The sequence below is a fragment of the Melanotaenia boesemani genome, chromosome 10 (genome assembly GCF_017639745.1).
Source record: "Melanotaenia boesemani isolate fMelBoe1 chromosome 10, fMelBoe1.pri, whole genome shotgun sequence".
In the NCBI taxonomy this organism is placed as follows: Eukaryota; Metazoa; Chordata; class Actinopteri; order Atheriniformes; family Melanotaeniidae; genus Melanotaenia; species Melanotaenia boesemani.
Window position 1 is genome coordinate 21,914,263 of NC_055691.1, and position 18,377 is coordinate 21,932,639.

Below are 18,377 nucleotides of genomic sequence, written 5' to 3' on the forward strand. Positions count from 1 at the left end.
TACAATCAAGCTCCCAAATAGTTTTTAATTTCTCAAAAATGTTAATTCAATTTCATTTGGATGAATTATTCATAAAACCAAACAAACAAACAAACAAAAAAGGCAGTGATGTGGAATTAATTAACAAATGAAACTCCACATAATGAAGTCAGAAATAACAGAGGCTTTACCTGCAGGATCAGTTTTGTACATTCTGGAGGGGGAGCTGGGTTCACTGAGCCCCACCTCATTGAGGGCCAAAACTCTGAAGGTGTAGTGAACGTAGGGTGACAGTTTGAGGTGAGCTGTTGTTTTGGTTCCAGGAACCTCTGTGAGGTTATGCCAATGACCTCGATGATGAAGTGAGTCCTGATACTTTATCAGAAATTCTGCGTTAAGAAAAAAGAAAGCAAAACAATTATTTTACACTTTTATTAAAGCCTGATATGTAACAGAATTAGATCAGAGAATTTTATTTGTATATTTTTTTCCAAAACACTGATTTAGAAATGTGAAGAAGATTAGTTTACTATTATTATTATTATTCTTTTTCACTGACCTAAAAGAGGAAAGCTATTGGTGGATTTTATCTTGAATTAATGGAGCGCTTCCTGTGAGGTAGTATGGCTAGTCAGCTGGAACCGCACTACTGCCTCATACTCCACAGGCCATAAATCAAACACACCCTCATATATCTGGGTTGGCTATCTAAGCTGCAAAATTCCAACCTCGCCTTCTGCCATATCTGTGTCACTATTGCAGCATCCACCTACATGCTCTGTTTTTTTCTATATCAATACATTAATGTATATATTTATTTATTTAGTTAGTTTCTTCAAGATCAATCTACAGTATATGAGGGAAAAACCTATACACTAGAGCCATGAGAAATTAATCATGTTGAATTGTAATATGTCTTCATAGTAATTAATTTAAATCTTTAATAAGATCAAAAGTGCAACTATATTTTGAGCTTTAATCATGAAATAAAAGGTGGGACACTCCATGCAGGACAGTGTTTTTATAACATGGGTCACTTTTGAGATTTTGAGGTACTGTGCTTTGGCCACTAATATAAATAAATCACAAAATGGCTCATTTTATGGTAGAAGGTGATCATAGGAATGCATTTATGATATTATTTAATCGGTTTATTTTCTAACTTTTATAAAATTGTTTTTAAAAAATAAATTAATGCATTTAAATAACACATTTACTAATGTTGGCCACATCAGCCTAAATAGTAAATCTTTAATATACATGTATATTTATTGAGTGAATGTTTGAAATTTGCCCGAATTATAACTGTGTCTGTGTTTGTTTATTGACTTGAAATCTGACAGAGCTGGGTAAAAATGGCTGTAACTCCTTAAACAACTCATCTAATGTTCAGGATTCAGCATATAGATTCATCTTCTACCATAAAAAGCTGCATGACATCAAATATTTGTGGTCAGAACCTCTGGCTGAATATCAAAATAGATCAAACAGGTTAAGAAAGGCGCAAAACACACAGTCAGCCAAACACAACACACACACACACTTACTCTGAATAGGACTGTTGTGTTCATCCCCAGGGATCCAAGTGAGCTGAACACTCCTCTTTTTCTGGTCTGTCAGCTCCAGGTCAGTTGGGGGGTCGGGTCGCTCTGGGAGGGAAAACAGCAAAAGCAGCAACATCAACACATCCGCCAGGGATTACTCACCGTCTGCCTTCATTCTACAGTTACTGAATATGAAGGGTTCATGCTGCGGCAAGATGAAGCCAAAGCAAATAAAGTAACTTAGGTCAAGTTTCGGAGATGCTAGGACCACATAAATACCAGGTTTGATGCTTAAACTCAGTGATTGTTTCAGCTACATGTTTACTTCTCAACATTTTCCATGCAAACGCTGCATCATGCCAATGAAATGACTGAGAATCTCCAACACTTCTCAATAATAATGTCTTTGACTCACTCACAGACTAAAATAATGCTCCATTTTTTAATCATGATGATGACTTGGAATAAATGAGTGGATTTTTTACATATCCTAAGCAACGTAAAGACCAGAGTTCTGCTGTGAAAATGTCCTGGTTTCATGCGTTAGAGAAAATTTCTCACTCTGGTTTGAAATTGACAAAAAGTAAAAGGACTTCCACATTTTACATAAAGAAGGAATCAATGCTGATAAGTCAAAATGAACAAATGACACAATATTGTATGAATGTCCAATACAAAAAAATAAATAAAAATTAAAAAAGGCCTCCTCAGGCACCAACATGCTGAATTTAACTGAAATATTCAACAGACAACACAAGCCCATGCTAGCAGAGCACATGTGGGTTCACACGTGTGCTGCAGGTTTACCGTAGACAACAGCTGGGGTTGGCGTGGCCTCTGCCAGTTAGGAGGACAGGAGTGAAATAGGGAGTTTAGTGATCAGTCACCCATATAAAAAGCAGAGATTATCTGTATGGCTGAGAAGGCAGTAATCAAATATTCATGCTGCTGACGTGATCACTGACTGAATCTACCCTGACTCTCTGGTAAACTCTCATCTAATTAACCTTGAAGAACTGATATGCACTCTGTTTTGTGAACTTATAGCACAGATTTAATTATCTAGGAGATCCTGAGATGGAAAGAAGTTGCATTTTAATAATTTACCAGTTTATTTATAAGTGTGTGATAATGAGTTCCTTCAAGGAGCTGCGTACCGACAACAGTGAGCTCAGCGCTGGCCGAATCCTGGTCCAGAGTGGTGTTCATGATGCAGGTGTAGACTCCTGCATCGTTCTCTGTCACATCTGTGATAGTGAGACTGTCAGAGTCTACGATTAATCTGTAAAAAATATTATCACAGATTGTTAATCTGATTATGTGCAATCAAACTTGAAATCGAATCTTATTTTACAACCAGGGAAGTCATTCTGTGGACAGAAATTTCTAGCAGCACAAGACAGAGATTTAAGGACAACACTGCTGATGAAAAATCTTCAAACATAAAATAAAAGCTCTAACCGCTCATCATCAGGCAACTCTCCATCGTCTTTGAGCCAGGTCATGGTGGGAATGAGCGTTGTGTCGTGTTTTACTTTGCACTCAAACACCACAGACCTGCCTCTCTGGACCACTTTGTACTCGGGCTGCTTTAGGATTCGGGTGGGCTCTGATGGGAAGAGCAGAGTGTTGATTTGGGACTGTAAAAACTTAACAAGGTAAATAACAAATCAATGAGCCTCATCAATATTCTACATGCACAAGTTGAAAAATGAAAAAAGGTTTACTCTCTAAAAGGTTAAATAAATAAAACACTGACATGTTAAAAAAATAATGACTAAATTGCATATTTGGTGAGCAACTTTAAGAAAAATGCAAGTAATTACAAATGCAATATTTATTACTACATAAATGCTGAAAAAATGCCAAACGTTAGAAGCAGTGTTTGTAAAACTATACACAGCTCTAATCCAAGTAGCAGCCAGGCTGTGCAAATCAAATTCACCTACTTAACTGATCATTGGTAGGTTTGATCAACTATAAAAACAGAAGTTTTTGCAGAGTGCTGCTCTGAAATATTCAACTGTTAAGCTAATTTAGACACTGAGACAACTCAAGCCTGGCTGAAACTAGGACATGAAAACTATGAAAACAATAAGCAGATCAGCAATTCTACATCAGACTGGGTGAAAAAGAAAAGAATCCAAGTGTTGCAATAGTGTTGCAGTGTGGGTGCTTATTGCCTAATGTCATTCAGGCAACAATTATTTCAGGTTATTGCTGATAAAGTCAATTTTTAAATCTACTGAATCATGTGGTGTACTTAGTACTTTTGCATTTGCAGACTGATCATTTTAACACAAAAACTCACCTTTGACCTCCAGGTAGACATGATTCTCATAAATACCAAGGATGTTCCTGGCCACGCACGTGTATTTGCCGCTATTTTGGGTTTGAGCTACACGAATCTCCAAAGTGCCGTTGTCATGCAGAATGAAAGGGTCTCCATCCAGGGTGCTAGAGCGACTGTCTTTAAACCTGAGACAGAGTTTAATGCTTTGAGCTTCTGAAGAAACATAATGTGACACTTTCCTCATTTAAAGGCTCATTAACTCACCAGGTAATTTTTGGGATGGGTGACCCAAAGGACGAGCAGTCCATCAGGGCCTGGTGATTTTTGATGACTTGGTAGACTTTGTTGGCTACTGTCAGCACTCTGGGTGGCTCCGCTGCAGTAAGGCAGCAGGAAATACTGTCATGTTTTTATCCTCCAAAAATCAGTAGAAACAGAAGATAGCTTTCAAATACAAATGATGAGCTTACAGAGGACATTGATGAAAGCGTTGGACAGGAGGTAGCCATAATCGTTTGAGATATTACACTGGTACACAGCACTGGATCCAATCTGTACATCAGTGAAGATGATTGTATCATCTTCCACTTTTCTGCTCAGATCTCCGGGTGAATCTGTTTAAAAGTAACAGAGAGGTTATAGATATTCGTATAAATCAGATTACAAATACATTATTATCTTTGTAAGATGTCTGTGGCAGTGCGGTACAAATAAAAGACAGCTAACTTTTCATTATGGCCTAATGTTAGAACCGAAAGAGCTGGGCATTTATATAAAAAAAAACATTACCGCTAGATTAAACTAGTCAGCAGCTAATTAGCTGTCACAGAGATTAGAAATGGGGGTAAACAATCACCCTGTTTACTCCCAAAAAGCAGCATTTTTAAAGTTAACAATTTAACATAACACTACTATCATTTAATACAAAAAAACAAATAGTACAGCTGACATGTTTTGGTTATTTATAGGAAGTTATGTGCTGACACTATTTCCTGCCTTGGTGCAGTGACATGGGGTGTGCTGGTAGATGTCTGGCCACTTCACAATCACAACACAACTTCCACTTAGGCATACAATGATTTGTTCTGGTACTGGTATCATAATTTATTTTCTCTCATAGGAGGAAAAGTCTAGAACAAAAGCATCTAAAAATGAATTTAGCCATTAATCAGCTGTTAAATAGCATCTAACAACCATTTATAGTGGTAATTTATACATTTCTCTCCTATGAAAATATTAGATAGGATGCTGACAACTTTATATTAATATCAAATATAGTAAAAAATAAAGACTTTAAGTGTGTATCAGTCCTTCGATGAGATTTTATAATGTGGCATCTTTGAAATGTAGATGTTATAGATCCTACCTTGACTTTAAGATGAACCAGATAATTGTATGTATGAAATGTGACAAAGACCACATACAGACAGCTTTGTAAATCCACGTGAGAAGCAGGTTGTACTTACTCTCTATGAGGATGCCATTCATAAACCATCTGATAGAGGGTTTAGGTGTGCCACTGGCCCTGCAGGTCAGCACACCATTCTCTCCTGGAGCTAGAACAAGATTCCTGGGAGCACCACCAATCCAGTAAGGAGCAGCTGTAAGAAAAGAAGAGTGCAGCAGCAGGTTGGAGAATTAATTACTGAACACTCTGCCCTCTTGGCATCTATGCATAAATTAAATCAAATGTGAAAGAGAAAGAGGGCAAAGGAAGAGACAAAACGAAATAGAGACTATGCTGCCTCATAGTACTACACTACCGCCTCAAGTACTGCAAATTTCATCACAAACTCACCTTTGACCGTGACATGAATGGTGTGGTGCACAGAGTCGATCTGGTTTTTGGCCATGCAGCGGTAATCTCCTGCATCTGATTCTGACACATTTATGATACGCAGGGTCTTGTTGTAATTCAGAAAAAACGTGCGCCTGGCAGGGAGATCGCCACTCACTTTGCTCCAGGAGATATCAGGTGTGGGACTGGATTCAATAAGAGAGATAGGGAAAGAGACTAACACAGCTGATCCAGGTGGTTGGCACTTGAAACATTAGGTCATGCAACAATAGACTTACAGTCCTTCTGCAATGCACTCTATCTCCAATACTTGTCCTCTCAACACCATCTTGGAGCTGGAGGGACCAGATGGGATAAGAAAGGTTGGCTTCCTCTCATCTACTGGGGCCTCTGTGAATAACACAAACACATACAGAATCAAAACAGCAGAGGAATTACCATCTTCTCTCCATCGGTTCATGGGGAAAAGACGGATTTTAGGTAAAATAGGGTCCTTCATGTTGACTAAGTCCCCTCTATTATACACAGTAATGAAATGACTGTGTTAGTCTGCAGTATGAAGACACTGTCAATTGACTGCCTGCAAATGCTCATGTTTTATGGTTTAATGTAAATTTTATTGCCATGTTCTATTTTAATAGGTTGCTGACAGTGGGTGTTTATTGCCAGTGAGTTGCCATCCAAACAGTAATGACCAAAATTAACTTAATATACAATTTAGAAATGATATAAAGAACTCCTTTTTTGTTAGAACTGGCAATTGGAATTACAATAAAATTATCCTTTTTTATATTAATATAAAAAAATAGAGTAAACATTTATATAGTGTTGATTATCATTAATTTGATGAGAGTGAAGGTCTTTGAAAGAACGTGATTTGGTGTGTGGGATGGCTTTGATAATGAGGCTAAATGAAGATATTCAAGGCAATGAAGAGTGAAATAAGAAGAAAATTAGTAGTGATAGAGAGATTAAGAAGTTGGTGCTTAAATCAAGTAGGGAAGCATGGAGAGTTTATTTTAGAAATTAATATGGCAGCTGCTTGTTTGACAAGAGATCATTTTAACAATTTACACTTGACTGAGTTAGATTAGGATAAAAATGTGTTGTTAATCACCCACAAAATCCTATTTTAATGTATTTATGTATTTAATGTATGATTATCTAACCACTTAAAGTCATGTTTGATCAATCTATAGTTTTTTCAAAGCTCTGTTTTGATTTTAAAGTCACATTTCATCGTCAGATAAATATACAGTAAAATATGCATGCAGGGCTTATTTAAGCATTTTATTAGAGGAAGTCAACAGTTAAGAGAAGGGTTTTGATTGGACAGAGCAGGAGAGAATAAAGGGCAAGGAATTAAGTTGGACTGTATGGGTTGATGGGTAGTGTTAGTGGGGAAGCTACAGATCAGAGCTCGATGTTAGGTTTAACCACTAGAGGGTGCCAGATATTGCCCCAAATAAACCAGTGAGCCTGTGAAAAGTCCCAGGGATGTAGGGTTGAAGGATCAGTGTTAATAGGTAAAAGCTAGAGTTTGGAGCTCTAGTTCGGGGAAGATTAGACATTAAACACTAGAGGGTGCCAAAACTCACCACTAAATAAATCAGTGTCATTGTAAAAAGCTGCCATTGTGTCATTGATAGCATCCACTGTAACACAACAGAAAAAAAAATCACACACGCCACAAGTTGAAATCATCATGACATTAAAAAAGAAACAACTTAAAATGAGTGTTCAAAATAATAGCAACACAACTGGAGATGACTCAAAAGTTAAGGATGAGGAATGATCAGCATCAGGATCTGTTGTGAACAGCCTGTTATCATGTCGACTGGAAACGCTACAGTGATGAGAGCAGTCTTTGTTGGTGCTGGAGAATGTGTTCTGACAACGTCACGTAGAAGTGACAGTGAACGCCTGTTTGGCAGATAGTGCAGAGAGCCATGAGAGCTCTGACAATATGTCTTTTCAGTGGGACGACGACCACTGGCGTCTCTGAGGATGGGATCTGAGATAGGAAACACTGTTTGCCTCCCACACAGTCATGCTAGCACATATTGTACTTCTGCCAATGAATTGCCTCTCATACACACACATTACACGCAAACACTCCGGCTCTCTTTTTGTGTCATGTGAAAGTTCATTACACCTTAAGTGAATTTTGCTATCTTTATCTCTGTTTCACGCTCAGAGGGGAACTTACGGTTGAGAACCCTGACAGTGATGGGCTGTTTCTGCTGGATGGTTTGCGTGTGTGGGAAGCGGGCGTAGCAGATGTAGTCGTCCCTCGAGTCCTCTCGATGTACATTGGAAAAGTAAAGGTCACCGTTCAGGGACTGGGACACCCTCCTGTTCTGAGGCAGCTTCTGAAAGTCTGAAATGTTTGGTTATTTAAGCACACTTATATCACAGTTACATGAAATATACAAAGCAAAGTGTTTGAGGGAGGCTATAGATGACAGAGGCATTATGCGTCGGTTTTTATATTTCCAATAAAATCTTTTCTGAAGACATGAATGTATTAAATCACAGCAGAATATTCTTTAAAAGTTCTAAATATCGAAAAGCTTGGCTTAGAAAATAACATAAAGTACATATTATTTGTTGTAAATGAGCTAATATAAAATCACTAACGATACATAAACTTTAGACTAAAGAAACAACGGCATTATAAGGAATCACATGAGACTGATTTGCTTACTATTGTCCATCCAGAATATGATAGGAGGAGGTAGGCCTGCAGGAGGTCGACACTCAAGCACCAAGGAAACGCCTTCCTGAACTATGATTGGCTTGATTCTTTCTTTTGACCACAAGGGGGATCCTGGATTATTTGTATAAGGACATAGACATCAGAGGATGAGGAGAGTCATAATTTCATATGAAATAGTGGCCATTATTGGACTGTCACGGACATGATAACAGAGTGGATGAGGCATGATGCCTAGCAGAATAACAGTATGCTAAAAGGGAAAATACAGCAGGACATAGGACTCTCTCCACTAGCGCATCCTATATAATAAAACATGCATCTTCCTACATGCAACCTTTACCTTCCAGGAGAGGTTTAAAGATGGCAAATGAGACTTAATTAATGAGAAAAAGAAAAGAAAAGAAAAGAGATCATTTTCATATGGTGTGAAGTATTTACTGTTTTAATAGAATGGAAGACAATGAAAATGACCTGTTGAAACAACACACCAGGATGCACTTACTTGACTGTCGTACGACTATATTGTTGGAAACAGCAGTTCCATGTTTGTTCCTGGCTGTGCACTGATACACCCCCTCATACTGATCCACCCTTTCCCTGCTGATGTCCACCTCAAGAGTGCCAGAGTGGGGTCTCATGTTCACATTGGGGTCCTCGTCAATGTCGAAGTGGGTCCCATCTCTCGTCCAGGAGAAACTGAGAAAACAGCAGACCATTATCTCAAGAATGTGACTAAAATTAAATGGCACTAAACTCTCCTCAAACATGAAATAGTAGAAGAAATTACAAAAAGCTATTTTCTTCAGCTACAGTAGGGGTAATAGTGATGAATATACACACATAATTTTATACCAAGGTTCTTTAGTTGTATTAAACTTAGAGAAAATAACATTAAATTTGATTGATGCTAATTTAGTCCTGAATTTTTAATGTATGACATTAGTTTTAGATTAAAATTGATCTTAAAGGGGTGTCACGATGTACTATGTCAGTGAGGTTCCTTCCAATTAAAGCAGTGAAAACGTTTGTGTTAGCGCCAGAAAATTAATAAAGTGTTACACCAATTTAAAGGATTCAAAAAGCTTCTGTCAAGAGGAACGTGCCTATAATGAAAAACCATTTAATTTATTTCATATTTTGGATAAACCAGCACTTTAAAAAGCTGTTCTTTAGACTCAGTACAAATAAACCTGCTGTCAACTAATACCTCACACTTTTTTTTTTAACCGGTAGAGGATAAATCCCAAACCGGGATATCGTTTCTTTACCAAACAGCATCACAAATATTAAACCACAGGTGACTTATTCCTACCTAGGATGCGGCTTCCCCTTGGCTTCACAGTGAATTACAATATTTTCTCGTGGGTCGATGATGTAATCCTTGGGGGATTGGTGAGTTATTGTGGGTGGCTGTGGCACTAAAAGCAATCAGAGAGAGGGCGATATTAAATCATGACCTTTACTGCATAACTAAGGCTTTTTTTGCTGTCATATTGACCACACAAGCAGTCATTATCAAACACACAGAGACTAACCATGCTGCCTGAAACCAGACAGTGGTGCTGACATGCATAAAAAAAATTGAAAGCTCTCACAACATGTGCAACAGCAAAACGGCATGCAGAACACTCAGGTGCATTTCCATTTACTGCAATTATTCAATACATAATGTATTCCTGTCAGTGTTGGGGAGAAAACTAATGGACTATGGCAACAAATAATAGAATAACTCAGACTGTTTGCAGTTTTGCACTATGGAAATTATTCTACCGCTGCTGGAAGACAGAACAAAAACAGCAAACAGTGAAATCAACGCATGCAGAACGCCAAAACCACTCCAACTCACACTCAGCATCAACAAAGAACATATTAAATATAAATAAAAAAGCAGCTAGATCAAACATAACACACAAAAAAGGTGTTCCAGCAAACTCTTGCCAGAAAATTCACATCCATTTGAGACTTACATCCTTTAAGAACTTTTAGTGTTTTTCCCCAAGTATCAGCAAACAAGAGAACAATGTGACAGTGGAGAGAACCAGACATTAGTGATGAAAAATACCTTCTTGCATTATTTCTGCTTTACTGCCATGTTTCAACAATGCCAGTTCCCCACTGAGGACTGGCAGTCTCCAATGGTCAACATTTCCAACAAAATAACAAGTTGGTACATGGAAAATAATGACAATATATCAGGAACCACAGTATCGTCAGTCAGAGGAGCGAAGAGTCAGGATGACCTTGCCTTTTCTTTTTCATATTAGTCCTTCTGGTTAGAGAGGAAACAGTTCGATTGTTAGATGATGAGCCAAACATTTGCTTGTTCTAGCAGCTTAAAGGGGAATATTTCATGTTTTTATGTGTGTGGTAAATAATAGTATGCTTTCGCTGTTTAGACTAGACTAATTGTAATTGGTTCTGAAATGTATGATAAAGTTTTCATGAAATTAATTAAGAAATATTCAGTGGATGATTTAGCAAAAAAAAAGAAAAGAAAAGAAAAGAAAGAAAAGAAAAAAGAAAGAAAGAAAAAAGAAACTGGTCATTGGTCATTAAAAATAAAAAATAAAAAGATGACTTGTGGTGAAACCACTGATTAGCCATACATAGCACAGCTGAACTTTACTAGGTTGAACATAGTTTGTTTTTAGTCACTCTGGCCATGAATTCTCTCATTCAAATAAATCTAATGACAAAAACAATTAAAAATAAAAAAAAATCTTTGCTTTTCCATTAAAAAACAAGTTTTGGATTAAGTTGCTTCTAAAGATGAAGCTTTTGACTGTAACCTGGTAAAAGACCCCTCCTTTTCCTATTGTGATGACATTTAGCCATTATTTCATCATAAAAACTAGACCGTCCTTATTTTTTTATTTTTTGTTTATTTAAAGCTATTGTAGATTTATGGCAGCACAACATGAGCTTTGCATAGGTGGACCCTTAGAAGGACTCAGTCTAAGTTACCGATACTGCACCTGACTGTAAATTCTACATACTGGCCCTTTTAAATCACAGTTTGACTACCTGTCCAAAACCCAACAGATATAGATTTCTCAGTGTTTTGTTTAATTAATTGATTATTAGAGTGGTTGACTGACTAATATTTCAATCAACAGTCTAAATTACCTACAAATCTGATGCCAGAAATAAGGTAACATTCACAAGGATTTTTACATGCTGGGTGGGTGTGTGATCTATCGCCTTACGGTCAAGTGGGACTTCCAGTGCAGTGGCGAGGTGCCCCAGAAACAGTACTAGCAGTGCTGCATCCATCCTCCTTCTCCCCTCCATCATCAGCGCGTGACACAGTCTGTCCCCCAAACAAAGCGACGTCCCGCCTCTCTGCCACTCAGTCACACTGTTTGAGGACACCTGCACAAGGAGAGCAGAAAGAAAAACTGAGCTTTAGAGACAAGACTGTAGAAGCAAGAACAGAAATGACCATGCTGCATAGCACATCCAGTGGCTGCTGCTATCAACTGTAAAACAGAGTTTGTTCCATTTTCTGCTCATCGGGGGTCAGATGGTGAATGAGAAAGGCATATACTGAAACAATAGCCGTAGATCGATGCTAGTTGCCATGTGCTGCATTTGGCTGGAAGCTATCTGTTTGATCCAGTGCAGTCCAATAGAGATCGACAGAACCCACATGGGCTCGTTTTGCTCCACTCATCACTTCTGCTGTCAAGATGCCATTAGGCACTGCTGCCATGTCAATTTCATCAGCCAGCAGATGAGATGCCAAGGTTCAAGACAAGAGGGCACACTTTACATTTTATTCTCAGTTTTAGTGGTTTGAGTGACTGACAGAGTGACCCAGTAGCAATGAGGTCAGACTTCAGAAACTGAACTATCACTCTTTTATATGACTGCTGTGATGGGAAATGTCAGGCGTGACTGGACAGATCTTAGATCTCTGACTTGTCTGGTAAATGCAGACAGATGATACACATACAACAAGATGCTCAGGGAAACCTGAGGTCACTTGTTTATATGTTTGAACACAATGGTGAAAGGTTTCTTAGCTATTGATTTAATATAATTTTTCTTTGTTTCACAATATTGTCTAAATATGTCTTCATCAAAGCATTTATGATGGATGGTAAACTGTACTTGGCCAGAGAGCGCAACAAAATGGATGTACTCATGGATCATGCTAGACGTTTTTCACCAGGGAGCCTAGTGTTGCCAAATCACACTTTACTCCAACAAAAGCAATTTCTCTTTTAGACAAAGCTGACTATAATAGAATAATAGAAAGCTGAAAATGTTGACATATCAGTTAAAAACAGAATGTGGAACGAGCTTCAGAAAATGATAAGAGGCACTGAAGTCAAACTGTCCTTGCTCAGTTTTGTTCCTACTGACATCATTCAGTGCTGTCACAAAGACGTTCTCAATATTTTGTATTAACGAAAGCACAGCTCTCAGATGATGAGTGAAAAGAATGAATAAAGTGAATTTAAAAGGGGCCTTTTTTTCTCTTTTTTTAATGACTGACCTGTTTTTATCTTGCCTTCCTGCCCGTCTTACCCGAGGCATCCACTGGTGCTATATTAAAATGTCACAGCTTCATTTAGTCTAGGCAGTCTAATTTGCTGCATTATATCAAAAGCACATTATCAAATTTGGTATATTAATGCTGGGTAGAGTATGAAAGAATAAAATAGAGGAAAGAGCTGCAGATGTGGATTGCTGCCTTTAGGCATGAGGCAGGTCAAGGCTGCAAATGTAATGGTGGAAGTTGTGTCTGGGACCAGAGGCTAAACAGCTGGGCAATCAGACCTGGTTCTCTTTGGGGAGCTGATGTATTTGTTAGTGCTGCATCGGGGTCATTATACAGTTCTGGCCCCAAAGCAGGTATCTAGTAGCATGGGAAGAGATCAGGGCTAATGTCTGCTGCCCCCAGCTTCAGCTACACCTCTCTTGGGGAGGCCTGTATTGTTCGCCCACGGCAGCCAATCACACTGCTGTGTACACCAAAAGGCAGGTCTGGCTTGGGATTTGACACACAAAGATCCGGGAGTTCGTATCAACAAGCTCATTTGAAAGCTTCAGGCTGATGTGCAGAAATTGAAAACACTCTTTCCTTTACGTTTTATTTTTAACAAACTATATGTTAAAAAATAGAGCCCATTAAAGTAAAATCCACTCGTGGCTATGACTGTACTTCAGCTATTCAAATACCACCTCAGTGCTGTTAGCAAAAATTAATGTCAAAATTACTACATTTGTTTTTTTTAGAAACATACAATGCAGCTTAAACTGAGAGTAAACCGTCATGGATAAAGATAAAAACAGCAGCCAGTGACAGCAAGAGAGTAAATGTGCTAATTAGAAATTTTATGGTGTATCCCCAAAAGCCTGGAGATTCTTATCTGAAATGGAGCCAAGGCTTCATTCAGGATTCATTTCCCAATTTAATGAGGTGTAGCAGCTTATCTCCAGCCGGACAGCACGTGTGTCTCCATGTGTGTAGTGTGTATGCCGGCGACTGTATTCACTTGAGCATGCGAACACGTACAGCATGTGGGTCTGTGTGTGTGTGTGTTATAATTATCTCTGTGCACTGCAGAAATATGGGGCCAACCGCTTGCATTCTTCTCACAGCAGGATGACAGTAGAGATTCAATTGGAGCTCTTAAGACCAACAAACCAACCACCTGAATAAAAGTTTAAACAAATTATTGGAGTATTCAATGTCTTAATTCAAACATCTTCACTTTGTCAATGCTGCTTACAGCAAAGAGAGTGGTTTTATAGCTAAAGCTTTAGTAGTAAGTCATTTCTTATTTGGGTACTATTCTTCAAGGACACACAAAAATCTGTCTCTAGTGCTGAACCCTCAAATGCATCCTTTGCTGACAGAGACGGAAAAGCCAATAAAGCTCCCTTGCTGAGGTCTAGATAAATTTGAAGTACTGGTTGGAGTGCTGTGCCAAAAACTGTCAGACAGCAGATAAAATCGAATAGGAAATGGCCTCTTGGAGATAAACATGATAGCTTGGCAACGACACATCCAGTAAGGGTTTTCTTGATCTTTTCTTTTTTTGTTGTTGTTATTGTTCAAGTTGATAAGGCTGGGAGGATAATAAACTTTGTCATCATTGCTTTTGAAACTAAATAATTATTTTATGGATAATTATCTCATAACGACTACTGTCAGAGTACTCAAAGCACCCATGAAATTGTTTACATTCAAGTGTTTTTATATGACAGAATTATCAAAATCATTGATATACACTGATATACAATTACTCATATACGGCGGTGATGTTGTCCAGTAGGGCAGGAAGTAGCAGATGATTTTATGGGCTGTTTTCATCACCCCACAATCAGCTTTCCGGTCTGCAGCTGAAAAGCCAGTACACCACACCATAAAGCAGTATGCCAAAGCATTCTCAGTGGGTAAAAGGCAACCACACTGTTTTTCTGTGCTGCATCCTATAGAAATATAATTGGTGCCAGGCGGCTCTGCCTGCTTGGTCTGCAGGGTTGCTGTTGGAGCAATTGACCTGTCTGGCTGGGGTCCTGCACTGCAGCACTATGGCTATGGTGGGGATCCAGGCCTGATGTGATTGGGTGGTTACTGTGGTGTCACCCGCTGTGGTCATGGGTCCTGGTGTAGATGAATTCTCCAGAATATTGTTTCCTCACAGCAGCGTCAAGCCAGGTGTTTATTATGTTTATTTTTATACCTACATTTAGTTAAGAGACAGATAAATAGGGGTTACACGTCTAGTTTTGGTAAAATAGTGCAGGATGGATAAATTAGAGAAATTAGTGTGTGGCTACTTGCATTATGTGTGTGTGTGTGTGTGTGTGTGTGTGTGTGTGTGTGTGTGTGTGTGTGTGTGTGTGTGTGTGTGTGTGTGTGTACACGTCTGTAACTGCGTAAAAGAAAAACTAGAAAATTTTTAAATAGCTTGTTTTATTTTAATATTCATATATTTTTATTATGTAAAACACTTTATGTTGCTTTTTTGCATGAAAAGGCCTTATAAATAAAATTTGATTTGATTTGATTTGATTTGAGAGCGGACAACCTCTTTACACAGTCATCATTAGTGTACAATGGGGTATGATCTCCTCAGTTTTGCTGGTTTGGAGCATCATGTTGTTCACTGAGCAACACTGCATGCTTGTAGACCTCCTCTCTTTACACCAACTTGTCCCCTCCAGCAATAAGTCCCACCATGTAAAAATTTCATATTGGTGCTGGTTGGGTACACAATCAGGTGTGCGGGGCATACAGGAAAGTACTCAACACACACTCTGAAGACCTTCTACTTTCATTGTTTGCGGACAGTTGGTGGGGATGTCCTTGTTCGAGGGGCTTTTGTTCAGTTTTTAAATCTGGATGTCCAAGATAATTGTGTTGAAGCAAAACTGTAGTCAATGAAGCGCATCTGGATTTAGTTACCTGGTTGTTCCAAATGGCTCTCAGTAGGACAGCAGTGATGAATCTGATGGATGCATAAGAAAACTGGCTGGTTCAAATTGTGAGCAGAGGCAGGTTTTAATGTACACGTTTTATTATTACTGATGGTAGTGTTATAAGTCTGTAGTTATTGAGGCAGTTTATGTTGGTTTTCATGGGGAGAGAGATTGTGGTGGCTGAATTATCAGTACGTTTCTTAATGTACAATAGGACAGTTTCTGTAATCTCCTGAAGCTCCACATGTTCAAATCAGTAAGCTATAACCCATTAAAGAAAGTAAATCAATGTTCAATAGCACAAATAATGATTAAATTCCAATTAACAATATAATTGTAATTACTGATATGATGTTAATTCCACAAGCCTTGCTTTTCATTTGGCCTGTGGAGAAAAGACTGCTCTGTCAAAGCTGCATTGAGCTGCCTGGCCTCTCTTTCAAACAGTCTCTTCAATTACTCCATTGTCATTTTCCCATCGCCAGCCACTTCACCATCCCAAAACTAATTGGTTTTGTACACATGTCAGAAATGCACACACATGCACCCACACGCACAAATACACAGAGAGTAAGGCACATTCACACAGGCCATCCACAGGACATGAGGATCGGGACATGTCTGAGCGCAGAGATGGAGGTGACAAGGGCACAACGACTGAGAATAAAAGCCCATTGCAGGGTAAATGAAAAGCAATCATCAGGTAAAAACCCCATGAGTTCCTCTTCCCACAGCAGATAATACTACATCTTATGATTTATGCTAACCCTTAGCAAAGATAATGCTCTTGTCTAAACCAACAGCAGTGATGCAATATTGCAACCCCATCAGAATCAGTTCTATTGCATCAGTGCTGTACAGTTTTAACATCTTTGATGAAAGACAAGCCTTTCTCTCATGCTGGGTACCCTAATTAACTCACATAATCAGTGCAATTGATGGCTCACGCAATCAGGGTTTTGTGAGGCCTTGTATGGCCTTGATGGAGCAGCAGGGATCCCCTACAGGCGAATGAATAGGGGGTGTAGTGATAACAAGGGCTACATACTCAGAAAGGCGGAGATTAGAAAATGGATATGGTTAGAAGAGTATTTTTCTGAAACTGCCTGGTTATTACACCTAAGGCTGCATGCATTTAACTGTGCCATAACTAAGTGGAAAGCAAATTTGCTTAAAAAAGCTTTTCTTTGGAAGATGAAGAGACAATCCTTCATGAGCTTATCAAAATTAAGAAAATCATAATTACGAGTATTAAAATAGAGTGAGCTATTTCATCGCTGTAGGGAATAAAACATTAAATGTGCTTAATTTAACAGATTACTTTGCTTCTTTGAGCTTTAGATTCATGGCTAATTTATTGTTCAAGTGTAAGCGCCATATTAGTTTTAGCCATATGTTTGCTGTCTTTGACGGAAACCTCTCACAGGTCTTTTCATGATCACAATGGAAATTCCATGGTCTGGCTTCAGTGTGCATTTCTCCTAATCTCTTCATTAGCCTTTATAATTGGGGGACCGCATGCAAATAATTGGTATGGTTAACGTATGAGTTGGCATCCTGTTGTTCATGGAAATCCCACAGCTCAAAAACAAACCCGAGTCATTCATCGGCACAAAACAATAACAGACAATAAGACATCACCAGTCATCAGCTCCCCTGTAAATACTGTATATTGTTTGTAGTCTCCTCTTTCAACTCTTTCTTGCTGGATGAACAATGCTGTCCAAAACTGCAGAGGCTTTGATCTATTAAAATTCTACCTACCTTGTTTGTAAATCTAAGCTTTTGTCCATGAGCAGTTCATTACTAATAATACACCCTCATGTATGATGTGGGCTCCAGCAATCATACAGTTTGGGCTTACAGACTACAAAACCTTCAAAGGAAGCTTTTAAACTGCAGGAATAGACTTTTGTCACAGCAGGCACAGGTGTCTCCTTGATGGCAACGTACCATTTGGGAGAGGTCCTGCTGGTGTGCATGCTGCTTCGCTGCTGTAATTTACTGGAACACATACTGCAAACTGAACCATCATTAATGTCATTAATGAAAAGTTAATATGTCTATTAACATTTGTATTGTGGGAAGTGTATGCTTTAAGCTTCTGACAATTCAATTTTCTGCTTCTCCTACAAGAATTTTACTATTCTTCTTTTAAAACGCTAATGCTAGCTAGCTTCATGGAAGTGTTATGTTAAATCTCTGAGGTACACCTCTATTAAAAACCTTCTCCAGATATGCAGCAACTCTTAACTCTAATTGACATCTACTGCTAATGCAACATGTCCGGTGATTTGTTTAGTTTCCCTCATTTCACAGTACATCACATTGGCATTCACGAAGCTTCCTTCACATACACGCCAACAACACTCCGGGATTTGCTCTCTGTCCCCTCTCTCCAAATGCTAATCAGTTATGGCGCCGGCACTCCTGAGAGCTGCTTCCTCTTTAGCATGCAGATAGAAGCAGCACCTCTAGATGAGATGGTGGTGTTAGCGAGGGAATCCCAGCTGGTTCAGCCTGGAAGGGACCAAATAATATTTTGCTTTCATCCTGTCACTGGTGACCAGAAATATGACATGTAGTTGTCAAATCATGCCCTCAGAT

The 18,377-nt window shown here is 38.7% G+C and overlaps 1 protein-coding gene across 17 annotated transcripts in view; it reads right to left on the reverse strand.

Moving 5' to 3' along the window:
• LOC121647455 (neuronal cell adhesion molecule-like) overlaps positions 1–18,377 on the reverse strand; it is a 77,459-nt gene that overhangs the window by 13,045 nt on the left and 46,037 nt on the right. For 5 of the 17 annotated variants that reach the window (XM_041996923.1, XM_041996924.1, XM_041996917.1 and 2 more), the window contains exons 3-20: positions 11,540–11,705; positions 10,301–10,312; positions 9,646–9,751; positions 8,836–9,029; positions 8,322–8,444; positions 7,824–7,994; positions 7,213–7,269; positions 5,893–6,004; positions 5,615–5,799; positions 5,283–5,417; positions 4,287–4,430; positions 4,081–4,192; positions 3,835–4,001; positions 2,985–3,132; positions 2,681–2,805; positions 2,331–2,360; positions 1,527–1,628; positions 171–368 (exon numbers count right to left, since the gene is read on the reverse strand). In XM_041996923.1, the coding sequence (XP_041852857.1) occupies positions 171–368; positions 1,527–1,628; positions 2,331–2,360; positions 2,681–2,805; positions 2,985–3,132; positions 3,835–4,001; positions 4,081–4,192; positions 4,287–4,430; positions 5,283–5,417; positions 5,615–5,799; positions 5,893–6,004; positions 7,213–7,269; positions 7,824–7,994; positions 8,322–8,444; positions 8,836–9,029; positions 9,646–9,751; positions 10,301–10,312; positions 11,540–11,627 (2,209 nt within the window). In that variant the 5' untranslated portion in view covers positions 11,628–11,705. The remainder of the gene's footprint in view (positions 1–170; positions 369–1,526; positions 1,629–2,330; positions 2,361–2,680; positions 2,806–2,984; positions 3,133–3,834; positions 4,002–4,080; positions 4,193–4,286; positions 4,431–5,282; positions 5,418–5,614; positions 5,800–5,892; positions 6,005–7,212; positions 7,270–7,823; positions 7,995–8,321; positions 8,445–8,835; positions 9,030–9,645; positions 9,752–10,300; positions 10,313–11,539; positions 11,706–18,377) is intronic. The other 12 variants (XM_041996927.1, XM_041996921.1, XM_041996915.1 and 9 more) reach the window with 6 other exon arrangements.